A 19714-nucleotide genomic window follows, 5' to 3' on the forward strand; every position below is an offset into this window, starting at 1 on the left:
AACAAAAGTTCCAGCATCATCACCTTGCCCAATGCAGATTCACGATTCATCACTGAATATGAGTTTCATCCAGTCATCCACAGTCCACGGTTGCTTTTCCATTGTAACCTTGTTTTTTCTGTTTAGGTGTTAATGATGGCTTATGTTTAGCTTTTCTGTATGTAAATCCCATTTCCTTTAGGCCGTTTCTTACAGTTCGGTCACAGACATTGACTCCAGTTTCCTCCCATTCGTTCCTCATTTGTTTTGTTGTGCATTTCCCCTTTTGGAGACATATTGCTTTAAGTTTCCGGTCTTGACGCTTCATTCCATAATTTTTGCCAGGGGTTGTAGTCTGTAGTCACAGTCCATGCTCCTCCAGACAACAGATAATGCGATACAAGCAAAGGTATCGAGCAGCAATAGTCCTCAAGAAAGTTCATCAAATCCAGACGACAGATCCCACGACTGTACCACGTGTCCAGTCCATCTGGCAACCGATCTCCACACTCCATAGGCCATCCATACATGGGCTCCAGGACCTCAGCCTAGATCCTATCCCTTCGATGTCAATCCACACTCTCTCACTAAGCTAGTGACTTATTCCTCCCTCCTTGGGATTAGCCCCCAGAATTGGCAGAGGTGTTCACCCACCTCCACCCCCAAGCTAACTGTGCATTGGTGGAAGTATTTTCCCTTTACCAATCTCCTGTCTGGCCTTGTGTATAGATAAGATCCAGCAGATCCATAAGATCCTCTGCTAACTGTCACCGAATGGAAACATTGATGCCTGAGGCCGAACTGACGAGCAAGAGAATCCCTAATAAAACACAACGATAAGAGCAACGGAACCGCTGCTCCGTGCTGGAAAACGTCTGCGTCAAGGAAAAGCCGTGGACTCTGCTCTACGTCCATTGCTCCAATAGTCTTTAGTCCGTGGCCAACTCCTCACACCATCAGTATCCGGTAACCGCCCGTCGTCTCCATCGTCAGTATCTGGTGACTGCCCGTCGCCTGCATCATCGGTATCCGGTGACCGCCTGTTGTAGCCAGTGACTGCCTGTCGTCGCCGGTGACCGCTTGTCGCGTCCGTCGCCGGTATCCGGTGACAGCCTGTTGTAGCCAGTGACCGCCTGTCGTCGCCGGTGACCGCTTGTCGCGTCCGTCGCCGGTATCCGGTGACCGCCTGTCGCTTTAGTCCAGAAGCCCCGGCGTCGCTCGCACTTTGCTGATCTGTGGGGACTGGTTTTCTCTTCATATTTGAGGACTTTTCTGACTTGTAAACACCCTGAATCCAAAATTGGATCTTCCTTAACCCTTTCGCACCAGAGCCTGTTTTCGCCTTCGTGATCGGGCCAATTTTTACCATTCTGACCCCTGTCCCTTTATGAGGTAATAACTCTGGAACGCTTCATCAGATCCCCCTGATCCTGAGATTTCGTGACATATTGTGCTTCATGATAGTCGGAACATTTCTTCGATATCACTTGCGTTTATTTCTGAAACTATAAAAAGTTTGGCGAAAATTTCCCAATTTTCAAACTTGTAATTTTTATGCCCTTAAATCAGAGCGATATGTCACACAAAAGAGTTAATAAATAACATTTCCCACATGTCTACTTTACATCAGCACAATTTTGGAACCAACATTTTTTTTTGTTAGGGAGCTATAAGGGTTAAAAGTTGACCAGCGATTTCTCATTTTTCCAACAAAATTTACAAAACCATTTTTTTAGGGACCACATCACATTTGAAGTCACTTTGAGGGGTCTTTATGACAGGAAATACCCAAAAGTGACCCCATTCTAAAAACTGCACCCCTCAAGGTGCTCAAAACCACATTCAAGAAGTTTATTAACCCTTCAGGTGCTTCACAGGAATTTTTGGAATGTGGAAGAAAACAATGAACATTTTTTTTTTCACAAAAATGTTACTTTAGACCCAAATTATTATTTTCACAGGGGTAACAAGGGAAAATGGACCCCAAAATTTGTTGTGCAACTAATTCTGAGCACAATGATACAATGTATGTGGGGGGAAAACTACTGTCTGGGCGCAGAATAGGGCTTGGAAGGGAAGGAACAATGTTTAACTTTTGGAATGTAAAATTGTCTGGAATCGATGGCGGACGCCATGTTGCGTTTGGGGAGCTCCTCATGTGCCTAAACAGTGGAAACCCCCCCACAAGTGACACCATTTTGGAAAATACACCCCTTGAGTAATCCATCTGCTGGTGTGATGACCATCTTGATACCACAGGTGCCTCACAGAATTTTAAAATATTGGAACGTGAAAATGAAATATTACGTATCTTTTTCATGAAAAAGTTGATTTAGCTTCAAATTTCTCATTTTCACAAGGGTAAAAAGAGAAAATGGACCCCACAGCCGACTGTGCAATTTCTCCTGAGTACACCGATACCCTATATGTGGTCAGAAACTACATTTCAGCCACAATGAAAAGCTCAGAAGGGAAGGAGCGCCATATTGGAGAGCAGATTCTGCTGGACTGGTTTGTGGTGACACGTCACATTGTCAGAGCCCCTGAGGTGGCAGAACAGCGGAACCCCCCCCATAAGAGACCCCATTTCACAACCTACTCCTCTGTATGAATTCTTGTAGGGGTGCAGTGATCATACCGACTCCACAGCTGTTCTATAGAAATTTATACCGTCGGGCGGTGAAGAAAAAATAATTACCACTTTTTTTTTACCACTAAAATGTTGTTTTAACCTCAAATTTTACTTGGGAAAATAGGTAGATTGGGAATTCATCTATGGGGGTAGTGACCATTGACCTGAGGGGTGTCATTTCCAAAATGGGGTCATGTAAGGGGGATTCTGTTGTTCTGGCACTTTTCAGAGCCGCTACGTGCCAGAACAGCAGAATCCCCCCTGAGGTGACCCCATTAAGGAAATGACACCCTCTGGGGATTCATCTGTGGGTTTAGTGACCACTTAACTCCATGGATGATCTCAGATTCAGATTCTGGAGGAGCCCCCTCTCCACCTCCGGGAATTGTTCAGCGAGCGCCACTCGAGTGCGTCAGTCACTAATAAAGCAAATGCTTGAATGACGAAATGGGATAAATTAATGCAGTGTAAAAACGTGTCTGTGTGCAAGATGTGACGGCGGCCGTCAGTGAGGCGTCAGGCCGGCAGTGATGGGCATCGGGGGCAGTAATAGCGGGGCTGACGCCTCGTTCCTCTTGGTACACACATGACTTCTTCTCCGGGATCCCTTCTCGTTCCTCTTGGTATACACACGACTTCTTCTCTGGGATCCCTTCTCGTTCCTCTTGGTACACACACGACATCTTCTCCGGGATCCCTTCTCGTTCCTCTTGGTACACACACGACTTCTTCTCTGGGATTCCTTCTCGTTCCTCTTGGTACACACACGACTTCTTCTCCGGGATCCCTTCTCGTTCCTCTTGGTATACACACGACTTCTTCTCTGGGATCCCTTCTCGTTCCTCTTGGTACACACACGACATCTTCTCCGGGATCCCTTCTCGTTCCTCTTGGTACATACACGACTTCTTCTCCCGGATTCCTTCTCGTTCCTCTTGGTACACACACGACTTCTTCTCTGGGATCCCTTCTCGTTCCTCTTGGTACACACACGACATCTTCTCCGGGATCCCTTCTCGTTCCTCTTGGTACATACACGACTTCTTCTCCCGGATTCCTTCTCGTTCCTCTTGGTATACACACGACTTCTTCTCTGGGATTCCTTCTCGTTTCTCTTGGTACATACACGACTTCTTCTCTGGGATTCCTTCTCGTTTCTCTTGGTACACACACGACTTCTTCTCCGGGATCCCTTCTCGTTCCTCTTGGTATACACACGACTTCTTCTCTGGGATCCCTTCTCGTTCCTCTTGGTACACACACGACATCTTCTCCGGGATCCCTTCTCGTTCCTCTTGGTACATACACGACTTCTTCTCCCGGATTCCTTCTCGTTCCTCTTGGTATACACACGACTTCTTCTCTGGGATTCCTTCTCGTTTCTCTTGGTACACACACGACTTCTCCGGGATCCCTTCTCGTTTCTCTTGGTACACACACGACTTCTTCTCCGGGATTCCTTCTCTTTCCTCTTGGTACACACACGCCTTCTTCTCCCGGATTCCTTCTCGTTCCTCTTGGTACATACACGACTTCTTCTCCGGGATCCCTTCTCTTTCCTCTTGGTATACACACGACTTCTTCTCCGGGATTCCTTCTCGTTCCTCTTGGTACACACACGACATCTTCTCCGGGATCCCTTCTCGTTCCTCTTGGTACACACGCGACTTCTTCTCCGGGATCCCTTCTCGTTCCTCTTGGTACACACGCGACTTCTTCTCCGGGATCCCTTCTCGTTCCTCTTGGTACATACACGACTTCTTCTCTGGGATTCCTTCTCGTTCCTCTTGGTACACACACGACTTCTTCTCCGGGATCCCTTCTCGTTCCTCTTGGTACACACACGACTTCTTCTCCGGGATTCCTTCTCGTTCCTCTTGGTACACACACGACTTCTTCTCCGGGATCCCTTCTCGTTCCTCTTGGTACACACACGACATCTTCTCCGGGATCCCTTCTCGTTCCTCTTGGTACACACACGACATCTTCTCCGGGATCCCTTCTCGTTCCTCTTGGTACACACACGACTTCTTCTCCGGGATCCCTTCTCGTTCCTCTTGGTACTCACACGACTTCTTCTCCGGGATCCCTTCTCTTTCCTCTTGGTACATGCGCGACTTCTTCTCCGGGATTCCTTCTCGTTCCTCTTGGTACATACACGACTTCTTCTCTGGGATTCCTTCTCGTTCCTCTTGGTACACACACGACTTCTTCTCCGGGATCCCTTCTCGTTCCTCTTGGTACACACACGACTTCTTCTCCGGGATCCCTTCTCGTTCCTCTTGGTACACACACGACATCTTCTCCGGGATCCCTTCTCGTTCCTCTTGGTACACACACGACATCTTCTCCGGGATCCCTTCTCGTTCCTCTTGGTACACACACGACTTCTTCTCCGGGATCCCTTCTCGTTCCTCTTGGTACTCACACGACTTCTTCTCCGGGATCCCTTCTCTTTCCTCTTGGTACATGCGCGACTTCTTCTCCGGGATTCCTTCTCGTTCCTCTTGGTACATACACGACTTCTTCTCTGGGATTCCTTCTCGTTCCTCTTGGTACACACACGACTTCTTCTCCGGGATCCCTTCTCGTTCCTCTTGGTACACACACGACTTCTTCTCCGGGATCCCTTCTCGTTCCTCTTGGTACACACACGACATCTTCTCCGGGATCCCTTCTCGTTCCTCTTGGTACACACACGACATCTTCTCCGGGATCCCTTCTCGTTCCTCTTGGTACACACACGACTTCTTCTCCGGGATCCCTTCTCGTTCCTCTTGGTACTCACACGACTTCTTCTCCGGGATCCCTTCTCTTTCCTCTTGGTACATGCGCGACTTCTTCTCCGGGATTCCTTCTCGTTCCTCTTGGTACATACACGACTTCTTCTCTGGGATTCCTTCTCGTTCCTCTTGGTACACACACGACTTCTTCTCCGGGATCCCTTCTCGTTCCTCTTGGTACTCACACGACTTCTTCTCCGGGATCCCTTCTCTTTCCTCTTGGTACATGCGCGACTTCTTCTCCGGGATTCCTTCTCGTTCCTCTTGGTACACACACGACTTCTTCTCCGGGATCCCTTCTCGTTCCTCTTGGTACACACGCGACTTCTTCTCCGGGATCCCTTCTCTTTCCTCTTGGTACATGCGCGACTTCTTCTCCGGGATTCCTTCTCGTTCCTCTTGGTACACACACGACTTCTTCTCTGGGATCCCTTCTCGTTCCTCTTGGTACACACACGACTTCTTCTCTGGGATCCCTTCTCGTTCCTCTTGGTACACACACGACATCTTCTCTGGGATCCCTTCTCGTTCCTCTTGGTACACACGCGACTTCTTCTCTGGGATTCCTTCTCGTTCCTCTTGGTACACACACGACTTCTTCTCCGGGATCCCTTCTCTTTCCTCTTGGTACACACACGACTTCTTCTCCGGGATCCCTTCTCTTTCCTCTTGGTACACACACGACTTCTTCTCCGGGATCCCTTCTCGTTCCTCTTGCTGGATTTAGTCGCTCTGCCTCTTTTCACATCCTCAGATTCTAATGGTTGAGCTGAGATGACATTTGCAAAAAGAAGATTTTCAATGATTTTTTTCCCGATCGAGCAGAGTCTGAATTTTCTGCTTTTTTTTTGTAGAACACAAAATAATTTTCTGTGGCCCTGAAACAAGTAAATGCCTGTTTCTACCAGGTCTAGGATTGTCTTGTTGCCTGGTCTGCAGGTCCGCACCCCATGTTTGTTGTAGTCAATGACTGACAGGTTTTTGCTTTGCAGTAGTGGATCCTGGATCTTGTGGCCCTTGTGGCATCTGTGTGGATCGAGCGGAGGATCCTTCTTATACTTGAGGGCGAGCAGCCTCCATTGCGTTAGGCCCCTGACGGCCCCTTTTGGAACGTTTCATTGACCAATGATTGTGGAAACCCCTGACGGTTTTTATGAGTGGTCCCACAAGCTCCGATGTTGTGGTCAACCAGACTTTTATCATGGGGTATCATTGGTGGAGTGATTGTATGTGGACAATGTGTCATAAACTAATTTACCTGGTCCAAAATCTTCCACCTCCACATTTATACCAGGAACGGCGTTAAAATCAGGGCTGAATGGAGCAACCGAATCCGAAGCCTCCGACCCAGGAAACGCTCCATCAACAGGCGAAGCCCCTCATACATTGTCTTGCGGCAGTTCACCACCAGCACCACCAGGGGCAGCGCTCCCTGATCGGAGACCTCTCGCCAGTAGCTATTTGTACTGGTCCTTGTGTCTGAGCCGGACCACAATCTCTGAGCTGTCACCGCTACTAAAGCCCCCCGAGATCCTCCTCTCCACCGGACGTTAGACCTCACTGTCAGACCAGAAAGGGACAGACTACTCCTCTGCACTAGAAGGCTGACACACATTTCATTAGTTTTTATATTTTTTGATGTGACTACTATCAAATTATTGGTAAAACAATTATGATCAAGCCTGACCCTGGGCTCGCGCTCCGACCCTAACTTTCTTTGTTTTTTTTACTTTATAACACGTTTGTTCTTGTCAGCAGCGCTTGTCACTCTTTCTCTTCTGATCGCTCGCTGACACCGCTCTCGTCACTCTTTCTCTTCTGATCGCTCGCTGACACCGCTCTCGTCACTCTTTCTCCTCTGATCGCTTGCTGACACCGCTCTCGTCACTCTTTCTCCTCTGATCGCTCGCTGACACCGCTCTCGTCACTCTTTCTCCTCTGATCGCTCGCTGACACCGCTCTCGTCACTCTTTCTCCTCTGATCGCTCGCTGACACCGCTCTCGTCACTCTTTCTCCTCTGATCGCTCGCTGACACCGCTCTCGTCACTTTCTCCTCTGATCGCTCGCTGACACCGCTCTCGTCACTCTCTCCTCTGATCGCTCGCTGACACCGCTCTCGTCACTCTCTCCTCTGATCGCTCGCTGACACCGCTCTCGTCACTCTTTCTCCTCTGATCGCTCGCTGACACCGCTCTCGTCACTCTTTCTCTGATCGCTCGCTGACACCGCTCTCGTTACTCTTTCTCCTCTGATCGCTCGCTGACACCGCTCTCGTCACTCTTTCTCCTCTGATCGCTCGCTGACACCGCTCTCGTTACTCTCTTCTGATCGCTCGCTGACACCGCTCTAGTCACTCTTTCTCCTCTGATCGCTCGCTGACACCGCTCTCGTCACTCTTTCTCCTCTGACCGCTCGCTGACACCGCTCTCCTCTGATCGCTCGCTGATACCGCTCTTGTCACTCTTTCTCCTCTGATCGCTCGCTGACACCGCTCTCCTCTGATCGCTCGCTGACACCGCTCTTGTCACTCTTTCTCCTCTGATCGCTCGCTGACACCACTCTCGTCACTTTCTCCTCTGATCGCTCGCTGACACCGCTCTCGTCACTCTCTCCTCTGATCGCTCGCTGACACCGCTCTCGTCACTCTCTCCTCTGATCGCTCGCTGACACCGCTCTCGTTACTCTCTTCAGACCGCTCGCTGACACCGCTCTCGTCACTCTTTCTCCTCTGATCGCTCGCTGACACCGCTCTCCTCTGATCGCTCGCTGACACCGCTCTCGTTACTCTCTTCAGACCGCTCGCTGACACCGCTCTTGTCACTCTTTCTCCTCTGATCGCTCGCTGACACCACTCTCGTCACTTTCTCCTCTGATCGCTCGCTGACACCGCTCTCGTCACTCTTTCTCCTCTGACCGCTCGCTGACACCGCTCTCCTCTGATCGCTCGCTGACACCGCTCTTGTCACTCTTTCTCCTCTGATCGCTCGCTGACACCACTCTCGTCACTCTTTCTCCTCTGATCGCTTGCTGATACCGCTCTCGTCACTTTCTCCTCTGATCGCTCGCTGACACCGCTCTCGTCACTCTCTCCTCTGATCGCTCGCTGACACCGCTCTCGTCACTCTCTCCTCTGATCGCTCGCTGACACCGCTCTCGTCACTCTTTCTCCTCTGATCGCTCGCTGACACCGCTCTCGTCACTCTTTCTCCTCTGATCGCTCGCTGACACCGCTCTCGTCACTCTTTCTCCTCTGATCGCTCGCTGACACCGCTCTCGTTACTCTCTTCTGATCGCTCGCTGACACCGCTGTCGTCACTCTTTCTCCTCTGATCGCTCGCTGACACCGCTCTCGTCACTCTTTCTCCTCTGACCGCTCGCTGACACCGCTCTCCTCTGATCGCTCGCTGATACCGCTCTTGTCACTCTTTCTCCTCTGATCGCTCGCTGACACCGCTCTCCTCTGATCGCTCGCTGACACCGCTCTTGTCACTCTTTCTCCTCTGATCGCTCGCTGACACCACTCTCGTCACTCTTTCTCCTCTGATCGCTTGCTGATACCGCTCTCGTCACTTTCTCCTCTGATCGCTCGCTAACACCGCTCTCGTCACTCTTTCTCCTCTGATCGCTTGCTGACACCGCTCTCGTCACTCTCTCCTCTGATCGCTCGCTGACACCGCTCTCGTCACTCTTTCTCCTCTGATCGCTCGCTGACACCGCTCTCGTCACTCTTTCTCCTCTGACCGCTCGCTGACACCGCTCTCCTCTGATCGCTCGCTGATACCGCTCTTGTCACTCTTTCTCCTCTGATCGCTCGCTGACACCGCTCTCGTCACTCTTTCTCCTCTGATCGCTCGCTGACACCGCTCTCGTCACTCTTTCTCCTCTGATCGCTCGCTGACACCGCTCTCGTCACTCTTTCTCCTCTGATTGCTCGCTGACACCGCTCTTGTCACTCTTTCTCCTCTGATCGCTCGCTGACACCACTCTCGTCACTTTCTCCTCTGATCGCTCGCTGACACCGCTCTCGTCACTCTTTCTCCTCTGACCGCTCGCTGACACCGCTCTCCTCTGATCGCTCGCTGACACCGCTCTTGTCACTCTTTCTCCTCTGATCGCTCGCTGACACCACTCTCGTCACTCTTTCTCCTCTGATCGCTTGCTGATACCGCTCTCGTCACTTTCTCCTCTGATCGCTCGCTGACACCGCTCTCCTCTGATCGCTCGCTGATACCGCTCTTGTCACTCTTTCTCCTCTGATCGCTCGCTGACACCGCTCTCCTCTGATCGCTCGCTGACACCGCTCTTGTCACTCTTTCTCCTCTGATTGCTCGCTGACACCGCTCTCGTCACTCTTTCTCCTCTGATCGCTCGCTGACACCGCTCTCGTTACTTTCTCCTCTGATCGCTCGCTGACACCGCTCTCGTCACTCTTTCTCCTCTGATCGCTTGCTGACACCGCTCTCGTCACTCTCTCCTCTGATCGCTCGCTGACACCGCTCTCGTCACTCTTTCTCCTCTGATCGCTCGCTGACACCGCTCTCGTCACTCTTTCTCCTCTGACCGCTCGCTGACACCGCTCTCCTCTGATCGCTCGCTGATACCGCTCTTGTCACTCTTTCTCCTCTGATCGCTCGCTGACACCGCTCTCCTCTGATCGCTCGCTGACACCGCTCTTGTCACTCTTTCTCCTCTGATCGCTCGCTGACACCACTCTCGTCACTCTCTCCTCTGATCGCTCGCTGACACCGCTCTCGTCACTCTTTCTCCTCTGATCGCTTGCTGACACCGCTCTCGTCACTCTCTCCTCTGATCGCTCGCTGACACCGCTCTCGTTACTCTCTTCAGACCGCTCGCTGACACCGCTCTCGTCACTCTTTCTCCTCTGATCGCTCGCTGACACCGCTCTCGTCACTCTTTCTCCTCTGATCGCTCGCTGACACCGCTCTCATCACTCTTTCTCCTCTGATCGCTCGCTGACACCGCTCTCGTCACTCTTTCTCCTCTGATCGCTCGCTGACACCGCTCTCGTCACTCTTTCTCCTCTGATCGCTCGCTGACACCGCTCTCGTCACTCTTTCTCCTCTGATCGCTCGCTGACACCGCTCTCGTCACTCTTTCTCCTCTGATCGCTCGCTGACACCGCTCTCGTCACTCTTTCTCCTCTGATCGCTCGCTGACACCGCTCTAGTCACTCTTTCTCCTCTGACCGCTCGCTGACACCGCTCTCCTCTGATCGCTCGCTGACACCGCTCTTGTCACTCTTTCTCCTCTGATCGCTCGCTGACACCACTCTCGTCACTCTTTCTCCTCTGATCGCTCGCTGACACCACTCTCGTCACTCTTTCTCCTCTGATCGCTCGCTGACACCGCTCTCGTCACTCTTTCTCCTCTGATCGCTCGCTGACACCGCTCTCGTCACTCTTTCTCCTCTGATCGCTCGCTGACACCGCTCTAGTCACTCTTTCTCCTCTGATCGCTCGCTGACACCGCTCTCCTCTGATCGCTCGCTGACACCGCTCTCGTCACTCTTTCTCCTCTGATCGCTCGCTGACACCGCTCTCCTCTGATCGCTCGCTGACACCACTCTCGTCACTCTTTCTCCTCTGATCGCTTGCTGATACCACTCTCGTCACTCTCTCCTCTGATCGCTCGCTGACACCGCTCTCGTCACTTTCTCCTCTGATCGCTCGCTGACACCGCTCTCGTCACTCTTTCTCCTCTGATCGCTCGCTGACACCGCTCTAGTCACTCTTTCTCCTCTGATCGCTCGCTGACACCGCTCTCCTCTGATCGCTCGCTGACATCGCTCTCGTCACTCTTTCTCCTCTGATCGCTCGCTGACACCGCTCTCCTCTGATCGCTCGCTGACACCACTCTCGTCACTCTTTCTCCTCTGATCGCTCGCTGATACCACTCTCGTCACTCTCTCCTCTGATCGCTCGCTGACACCACTCTCGTCACTCTTTCTCCTCTGATCGCTTGCTGATACCACTCTCATCACTTTCTCCTCTGATCGCTCGCTGACACCGCTCTCGTCACTCTCTCCTCTGATCGCTCGCTGACACCGCTCTCGTCACTTTCTCCTCTGATCGCTCGCTGACACCGCTCTCGTCACTTTCTCCTCTGATCGCTCGCTGACACCGCTCTCGTCACTGTTGTTATCAGGCCGGTCGCCTGTTGCTACAACAATCTTTCCCAGTGATCGCTCTCATTGGCTGGCGTGATGCTGACATCATCAGGATCTGAACCAATCAGGTCTCGAGGTCAGGGGTCACAGCCAGCGTTCTGCGCCGGGGTCCCCGCGTTATAAGGTATGTGGGGTTCCGATCACCGCAAAGCCGGCTGCCATTATCTCCTAAGTGCTGCGAACTCTGTGGATCGCGGGATCTAGAAGATTGGATCAGGTCCTCATGATGTTAACCCCTTACTGTCAGGTCGCGATGAGGTCACCTGTCAGAGCCGTTGATCTGCATCAGAATTGCAGCGCTTGCAGGATGCTGGTGGGCCGGAGCCCAGCAAGCGCCGATGTTTATGTACAGTGGGCCGTCGGGAAGCAATTAAAACTAACTTTGTTTGAGGAAAAACCCCTTTAATCAATAGATCTTGGAATAATAATAACTTCCACAATTGGATGTTTAAATATAATGTTCCTGTGCTGAGATAATGTTATACATGTCCCCTGCTGTGTCCTGTGTAATGTCTGACCGTGCAGGGACATGATCTGATCATACCACAGCTCCTGGCCAGGGGAGGACGCAGGAGAGTCTACAGACAGGACGGCCGGGGAGGACGCAGGAGAGTCTACAGACAGGACGGCCGGGGGGGACGCAGGAGAGTCTACAGACAGGACGGCCGGGGAGGACGCAGGAGAGTCTACAGACAGGACGGCCGGGGAGGAAACAAGTGTATACAGACATTACAGCAGGGGAGGACGCAGGAGAGTCTACAGACAGGACGGCCTGGGGGGACGCAGGAGAGTCTACAGACAGGACGGCCGGGGGGGACGCAGGAGAGTCTACAGACAGGACGGCCGGGGAGGACGCAGGAGAGTCTACAGACAGGACGGCCGGGGGGGACGCAGGAGAGTCTACAGACAGGACGGCCGGGGAGGACGCAGGAGAGTCTACAGACAGGACGGCCGGGGAGGAAACAAGAGTATACAGACATTACAGCAGGGGAGGACGCAGGAGAGTCTACAGACAGGACGGCCGGGGGGGACGCAGGAGAGTCTACAGACGGGACAGCCGGGGAGGACGCAGGAGATTCTACAGACAGGACGGCCGGGGAGGACGCAGGAGAGTCTACAGATGGGACGGCCGGGGAGGACGCAGGAGAGTCTATAGACAGGACAGCCGGGGAGGAAACAAGAGTATACAGACATTACAGCAGGGGAGGACGCAGGAGAGTCTACAGACAGGACGGCCGGGGGGGACGCAGGAGAGTCTACAGACGGGACAGCCGGGGAGGACGCAGGAGATTCTACAGACAGGACAGCCGGGGAGGACGCAGGAGATTCTACAGACAGGACGGCCGGGGAGGACGCAGGAGAGTCAACAGACAGGACGGCCGGGGGGGGGGACGCAGGAGAGTCTACAGACAGGACGGCCGGGGGGACGCAGGAGAGTCTACAGACGGGGGGGACGCAGGAGAGTCTACAGACGGGACGGCCGGGGAGGACGCAGGAGAGTCTACAGACGGGACGGCCGGGGGGGGACGCAGGAGAGTCTACAGACGGGACGGCCGGGGGGGACGCAGGAGAGTCTACAGACGGGACAGCCGGGGGGGACGCAGGAGAGTCTACAGACGGGACGGCCGGGGGGGACGCAGGAGAGTCTACAGACAGGACGGCCGGGGAGGACGCAGGAGAGTCTACAGATGGGACGGCCGGGGAGGACGCAGGAGAGTCTATAGACAGGACAGCCGGGGAGGAAACAAGAGTATACAGACATTACAGCAGGGGAGGACGCAGGAGAGTCTACAGACAGGACGGCCGGGGGGGATGCAGGAGAGTCTACAGACGGGACGGCCGGGGAGGACGCAGGAGATTCTACAGACGGGACGGCCGGGGGGGACGCAGGAGAGTCTACAGATGGGACGGCCGGGGAGGACGCAGGAGAGTCTACAGACGGGACGGCCGGGGGGGACGCAGGAGAGTCTACAGACGGGACGGCCGGGGAGGACGCAGAAGAGTCTACAGACGGGACGGCCAGGGAGGACGCAGGAGAGTCTACAGACAGGACCGCCAGGGGAGGACGCAGGAGAGTCTACAGACAGGACCGCCAGGGGAGGACGCAGGAGAGTCTACAGACAGGACCGCCGGGGAGGACGCAGGAGAGTCTACAGACAGGACCGCCGGGGAGGACGCAGGAGAGTCTACAGACAGGACGGCCGGGGGGGACGCAGGAGAGTCTACAGGCAGGACGGCCGGGGAGGACGCAGGAGAGTCTACAGACAGGACGGCCGGGGAGGACGCAGGAGAGTCTACAGACAGGACGGCCGGGGGGGACGCAGGAGAGTCTACAGACAGGATGGCCGGGGAGGACGCAGGAGAGTCTACAGACAGGACGGCCGGGGGGGACGCAGGAGAGTCTACAGACAGGACGGCCGGGGAGGACGCAGGAGAGTCTACAGACAGGATGGCCGGGGAGGACGCAGGAGAGTTTACAGACAGGATGGCCGGGGAGGACGCAGGAGAGTCTACAGACAGGATGGCCGGGGAGGACGCAGGAGAGTCTACAGACAGGATGGCCGGGGAGGACGCAGGAGAGTCTACAGGCAGGACGGCCGGGGGGGACGCAGGAGAGTCTACAGACAGGATGGCCGCTCGCCAGCCATCGCTCCTGAATCCTTCATTATCTATTTTGTGATTCCTGGAACCTCAACAACAGAGAAGAGGAATGAAAGGTAAAAGCCGCGGCTCCATCATGTGGCCAACGGCTCGGCTCAAACTGACAAGGGCTCCCTTATAGCCTCCTACACAGATGTTTTTGTTTCAGTTAGTGGGGTTGTGGCTGTAGGCCAAAACTCAGGCATTATCAGTATTTGGTCAGTATCCGGTCAGTATTTTTTTCTCAGGAGTTGGAGCCAAAACCAGGTGAGGAACAATCAGAGAAAAGGTAGAATAGAAACAAGTCACCAATTCTGCATTTATCACCCACTCCTGAGATCAAATACTGACCGAATACTGATCGAATACTGATATCGGGCTGTGACCTACATATGAGACTGATCATCTCCTGCCTGGTAGAATTGGTGACTTGTGCACCCAACTATGATCCTGCAACAACCTGGACTGTACAGGTGACGAGAAGAAGTGATGAAAACTACGTGTGGTCACCAGGTACCGACGACGGAGGCGACGGGCAGTCACCAGCTACCGACTACGGAGGCGACGGGCAGTCACCAGCTACCGACTACGGAGGCGACGGGCAGTCACCAGGTACCGACGACGGAGGCGACGGGCGGTCACCAGATACCGACGACGGAGGCGACGGGCAGTCACCAGGTACCGACGACGGAGGCGACGGGCAGTCACCAGGTACCGACGACGGAGGCGACGGGCAGTCACCAGGTACCGACGACGGAGGCGACGGGCAGTCACCAGGTACCGACGACGGAGGCGACGGGCGGTCACCAGGTACCGACGACGGAGGCGACGGGCGGTCACCAGGTACCGACGACGGAGGCGACGGGCGGTCACCAGGTACCGACGACGGAAGCGACGGGCGGTCACCAGGTACCGACGACGGAGGCGACGGGCGGTCACCAGGTACCGACGACGGAGGCGACGGGCAGTCACCAGGTACCGACGACGGAGGCGACGGGCGGTCACCAGATACAGGCGACGGGCAGTCACCAGGTACCGACGACGGAGGCGACGGGCAGTCACCAGGTACCGACGACGGAGGCGACGGGCAGTCACCAGGTACCGACGACGGAGGCGACGGGCAGTCACCAGGTACCGACGACGGAGGCGACGGGCAGTCACCAGGTACCGACGACGGAGGCGACGGGCGGTCACCAGGTACCGACGACGGAGGCGACGGGCGGTCACCAGGTACCGACGACGGAAGCGACGGGCGGTCACCAGGTACCGACGACGGAGGCGACGGGCGGTCACCAGGTACCGACGACGGAGGCGACGGGCAGTCACCAGGTACCGACGACGGAGGCGACGGGCGGTCACCAGATACAGGCGACGGGCAGTCACCAGGTACCGACGACGGAGGCGACGGGCAGTCACCAGGTACCGACGACGGAGGCGACGGGCAGTCACCAGGTACCGACGACGGAGGCGACGGGCAGTCACCAGGTACCGACGACGGAGGCGACGGGCAGTCACCAGGTACCGACGACGGAGGCGACGGGCGGTCACCAGATACAGGCGACGGGCAGTCACCAGGTACCGACGACGGAGGCGACGGGCAGTCACCAGGTACCGACGACGGAGGCGACGGGCAGTCACCAGGTACCGACGACGGAGGCGACGGGCAGTCACCAGGTACCGACGACGGAGGCGACGGGCGGTCACCAGGTACCGACGACGGGCAGTCACCAGGTACCGACGACGGAGGCGACGGGCAGTCACCAGGTACCGACGACGGAGGCGACGGGCGGTCACCAGATACAGGCGACGGGCAGTCACCAGGTACCGACGACGGAGGCGACGGGCAGTCACCAGGTACCGACGACGGAGGCGACGGGCAGTCACCAGGTACCGACGACGGAGGCGACGGGCGGTCACCAGATACAGGCGACGGGCAGTCACCAGGTACCGACGACGGAGGCGACGGGCAGTCACCAGGTACCGACGACGGAGGCGACGGGCAGTCACCAGGTACCGACGACGGAGGCGACGGGCAGTCACCAGGTACCGACGACGGAGGCGACGGGCAGTCACCAGGTACCGACGACGGAGGCGACGGGCAGTCACCAGGTACCGACGACGGAGGCGACGGGCAGTCACCAGGTACCGACGACGGAGGCGACGGGCAGTCACCAGGTACCGACGACGGAGGCGACGGGCAGTCACCAGGTACCGACGACGGAGGCGACGGGCGGTCACCAGGTACCGACGACGGAGGCGACGGGCGGTCACCAGATACAGGCGACGGGCAGTCACCAGGTACCGACGACGGAGGCGACGGGCAGTCACCAGGTACCGACGACGGAGGCGACGGGCGGTCACCAGATACAGGCGACGGGCGGTCACCAGATACAGGCGACGGGCAGTCACCAGGTACCGACGACGGAGGCGACGGGCAGTCACCAGGTACCGACGACGGAGGCGACGGGCAGTCACCAGGTACCGACGACGGAGGCGACGGGCAGTCACCAGGTACCGACGACGGAGGCGACGGGCAGTCACCAGGTACCGACGACGGAGGCGACGGGCAGTCACCAGGTACCGACGACGGAGGCGACGGGCGGTCACCAGGTACCGACGACGGAGGCGACGGGCGGTCACCAGATACAGGCGACGGGCAGTCACCAGGTACCGACGACGGAGGCGACGGGCAGTCACCAGGTACCGACGACGGAGGCGACGGGCGGTCACCAGATACAGGCGACGGGCAGTCACCAGGTACCGACGACGGAGGCGACGGGCAGTCACCAGGTACCGACGACGGAGGCGACGGGCGGTCACCAGATACAGGCGACGGGCAGTCACCAGGTACCGACGACGGAGGCGACGGGCAGTCACCAGGTACCGACGACGGAGGCGACGGGCAGTCACCAGGTACCGACGACGGAGGCGACGGGCGGTCACCAGATACCGACGGTGGAGGCGACGGGCAGTCACCAGGTACCGACGACGGAGGCGACGGGCAGTCACCAGGTACCGACGACGGAGGCGACGGGCGGTCACCAGCTACCGACGACGGAGGCGACGGGCGGTCACCAGCTACCGACGACGGAGGCGACGGGCGGTCACCAGGTACCGACTACGGAGGCGACGGGCGGTCACCAGGTACCGACTACGGAGGCGACGGGCAGTCACCAGCTACCGACTACGGAGGCGACGGGCATTCACCAGATTCCGGCAACGGGCGGTCACCAGGTACCGACGACGGAGGCGACGGGCGGTCACCAGGTACCGACGACGGAGGCGACGGGCGGTCACCAGGTACCGACGACGGAGGCGCCCTCACTCTCCCCAGAGGACTCAGCAATTATCATTTCTCTACGATCTATCTCTCCTTTTCTTTCTAAAACTGAGAAAAAGCAAAAGCTTCCTCCAATAGTGCCGACCCGTGGACAATCACGTGCGCTGGAAGGATTTTATCCTACTTACAAGTAAGCGTGAGACATAAACTTTAAAAATCAGGCTTTTATATTTAAGAACCATTAAAAAATCCCCAGAAAAAAAGAGAAGTTATTGAGAATAAAACCAAAAAATGTGTGAAAAAAAAGATCGTTCGTGACGAGACGTCAGTGGTTGTCCATGGGCTTAGATACAGCGTCATACCCACCATGCCTCACTGTGGGGATGGTGATCTGCTGATAACCGGTGTCAGCTTTGTACCTATTGGAATTATGGCCACAAAGTTCCCCCTCGGTCTCAGAATGAACGTGTTTCCAGTGGTAACACATCGTGGGCCTGGATGTTTTTCTCTAAGAAAAGGCTCAGTCTTCCCCCGACCTCAGAGTGTGGACATATGAAGAATACAGGAGATTATTGTCACATGCAGGACACAACCAGGACAGGCAGAAGCTCCTGCAGCTCCTCTAATGTTGCTGTCGTCTCTTCTCTTTTCATCAATGTTTGAGGGACGTCCAGTTCTGGGTAATGTCACTGTTCTGTCAGATTTCAGCCTCTTCTTGATGACGTCTTCAGTGTCCATGGTAGACCCGATGGCTGGGAAATGTTTTTGCACCTTCTCCTGACTGACAACTTTCCTCACTGAGATCCTCTGCTGTGTTGTCAGCTGTTTATGGACCAGAAAATGTCAGGAAAATCCCCCTAGAGCAGCGACACTTTCTCTGGGGTTAATGAGAATCGCTGTAAATGACGGCGGCCGAGCGCTGACTACTGTGTAACATGGGAGAATGTGATCGGCTGATTCTGAGCACAACATCAGCCCCGATTATAAGAGGGCGTGCAGACTTATGTAAAATACTGAGCGTGTCCTTAGTGGGATTTTCTTACACTACAAAAACCTGGGGATTTCACCAGTGGCGTGTAGACTTTTTATATTTAGTATATCTCTCTTTTTCCTGCTCCTGTGATGCCTTGTTAAAGCAGGTTTTTGCTATAAAATGTGAGTGCTGCATGATGTAGGGGCAGAGACTCTGATTCCAGCCATGTGTCACTTCCTGGGCGGCTTTCTGTATTTTTGATACATATCTGTTTTCTCTGCTGCAGATGTAGCAGTCCTCTGATTGCTGTGCTCAGTATAACCCTGCCCACACCTCTGATTGGCTGCTTTCTGCCTATGCAGTGTACCCTGGAAGCTGCCAATCACTGGTGGGGGCGGGGGTTACACAGCAGGACTAGGCAGCACAACACACTTAGTCTTGGAGTGATCAGCTGCCGATAAAACACTGATTTTATTGAAACAGCAACACACAGCCAAGTAAGTGACAGATTGCTGGAATCAAGTTCTCAGCCCCTACATTATGCTAGGCTCAGATTTCTTAGCAGAAACATGCTGCCAGATTCCCTGTAACAGCAGTAAGGTTGCCGCTGCAGACAGTGATTAGCAGCAGTGGTCACATTTCATGTGTCCCGCCTTTGTGTCCGCAGCGCTCCTCCGGCGTCTCCCCCCACGTGCTGCAGGCTCTCGTCTCGCACTTCCAGAAACTGTTTGACGTTCCCTCGGTGAGCGGCGTCTTCCCGAAAATGAACAAGGTCTACACGAAAGTGGGAGAAATGGACAACGCCCTGAAGACCCTGCGCTGCCTCCTGGGCCTGGGTAAGACCCTCGGCGTACAGCAGCAGCCGGCCTCCCTGCCCAGCCCCCCTCGTGTCTGGTCTGAGCTTCTTCCTCCGATGTCTGTTCTCAGGGGTCTCGGCCCGCGCAGAGGCCGTAGTGAACGCCGTGGGGAGACTGTGCAGAGAGACAGGAGGTGGCTGCAGCCTGCCGCAGATCCTCGGCACACTCGATCTAGACAGGTAGGGCGACCCCTCCGATCTGCACCTGGGGGACACACAGGGTGGTATTATGGGTGGTTAACCCCTTCTGCCATCTTCACTGCAGTGTCATAAACAAGGTGCAGGAGCACGAGCAGTTCTTCCCAGCATTCGAGGAGTTAATAAAGGATCTGCTGGACCTCCTCGGTGCGTACAGGGGGCAGCACTGGCCCGCGGGGGGCAGC

At 55.3% G+C, this 19714-nt stretch overlaps 1 protein-coding gene across 3 annotated transcripts in view; it reads left to right on the top strand.

Moving 5' to 3' along the window:
* The window catches only part of CEP70 (centrosomal protein 70), a 53203-nt gene that overhangs the window by 32902 nt on the left and 587 nt on the right, over positions 1-19714 (top strand). For 2 of the 3 annotated variants that reach the window (XM_073647560.1, XM_073647561.1), the window contains 3 exons: positions 19143-19311; positions 19403-19511; positions 19597-19676. In XM_073647560.1, the coding sequence (XP_073503661.1) occupies positions 19143-19311; positions 19403-19511; positions 19597-19676 (358 nt within the window). Of the gene's footprint in view, positions 1-19142; positions 19312-19402; positions 19512-19596; positions 19677-19714 lie in introns of those variants that run through there. The other variant, XM_073647562.1, reaches the window with a different exon arrangement.

Source organism: Phyllobates terribilis, unplaced genomic scaffold, assembly GCF_046119375.1.
Source record: "Phyllobates terribilis strain yellow unplaced genomic scaffold, ASM4611937v1 Scaffold_9__5_contigs__length_417890890, whole genome shotgun sequence".
NCBI classification, from domain to species: Eukaryota; Metazoa; Chordata; class Amphibia; order Anura; family Dendrobatidae; genus Phyllobates; species Phyllobates terribilis.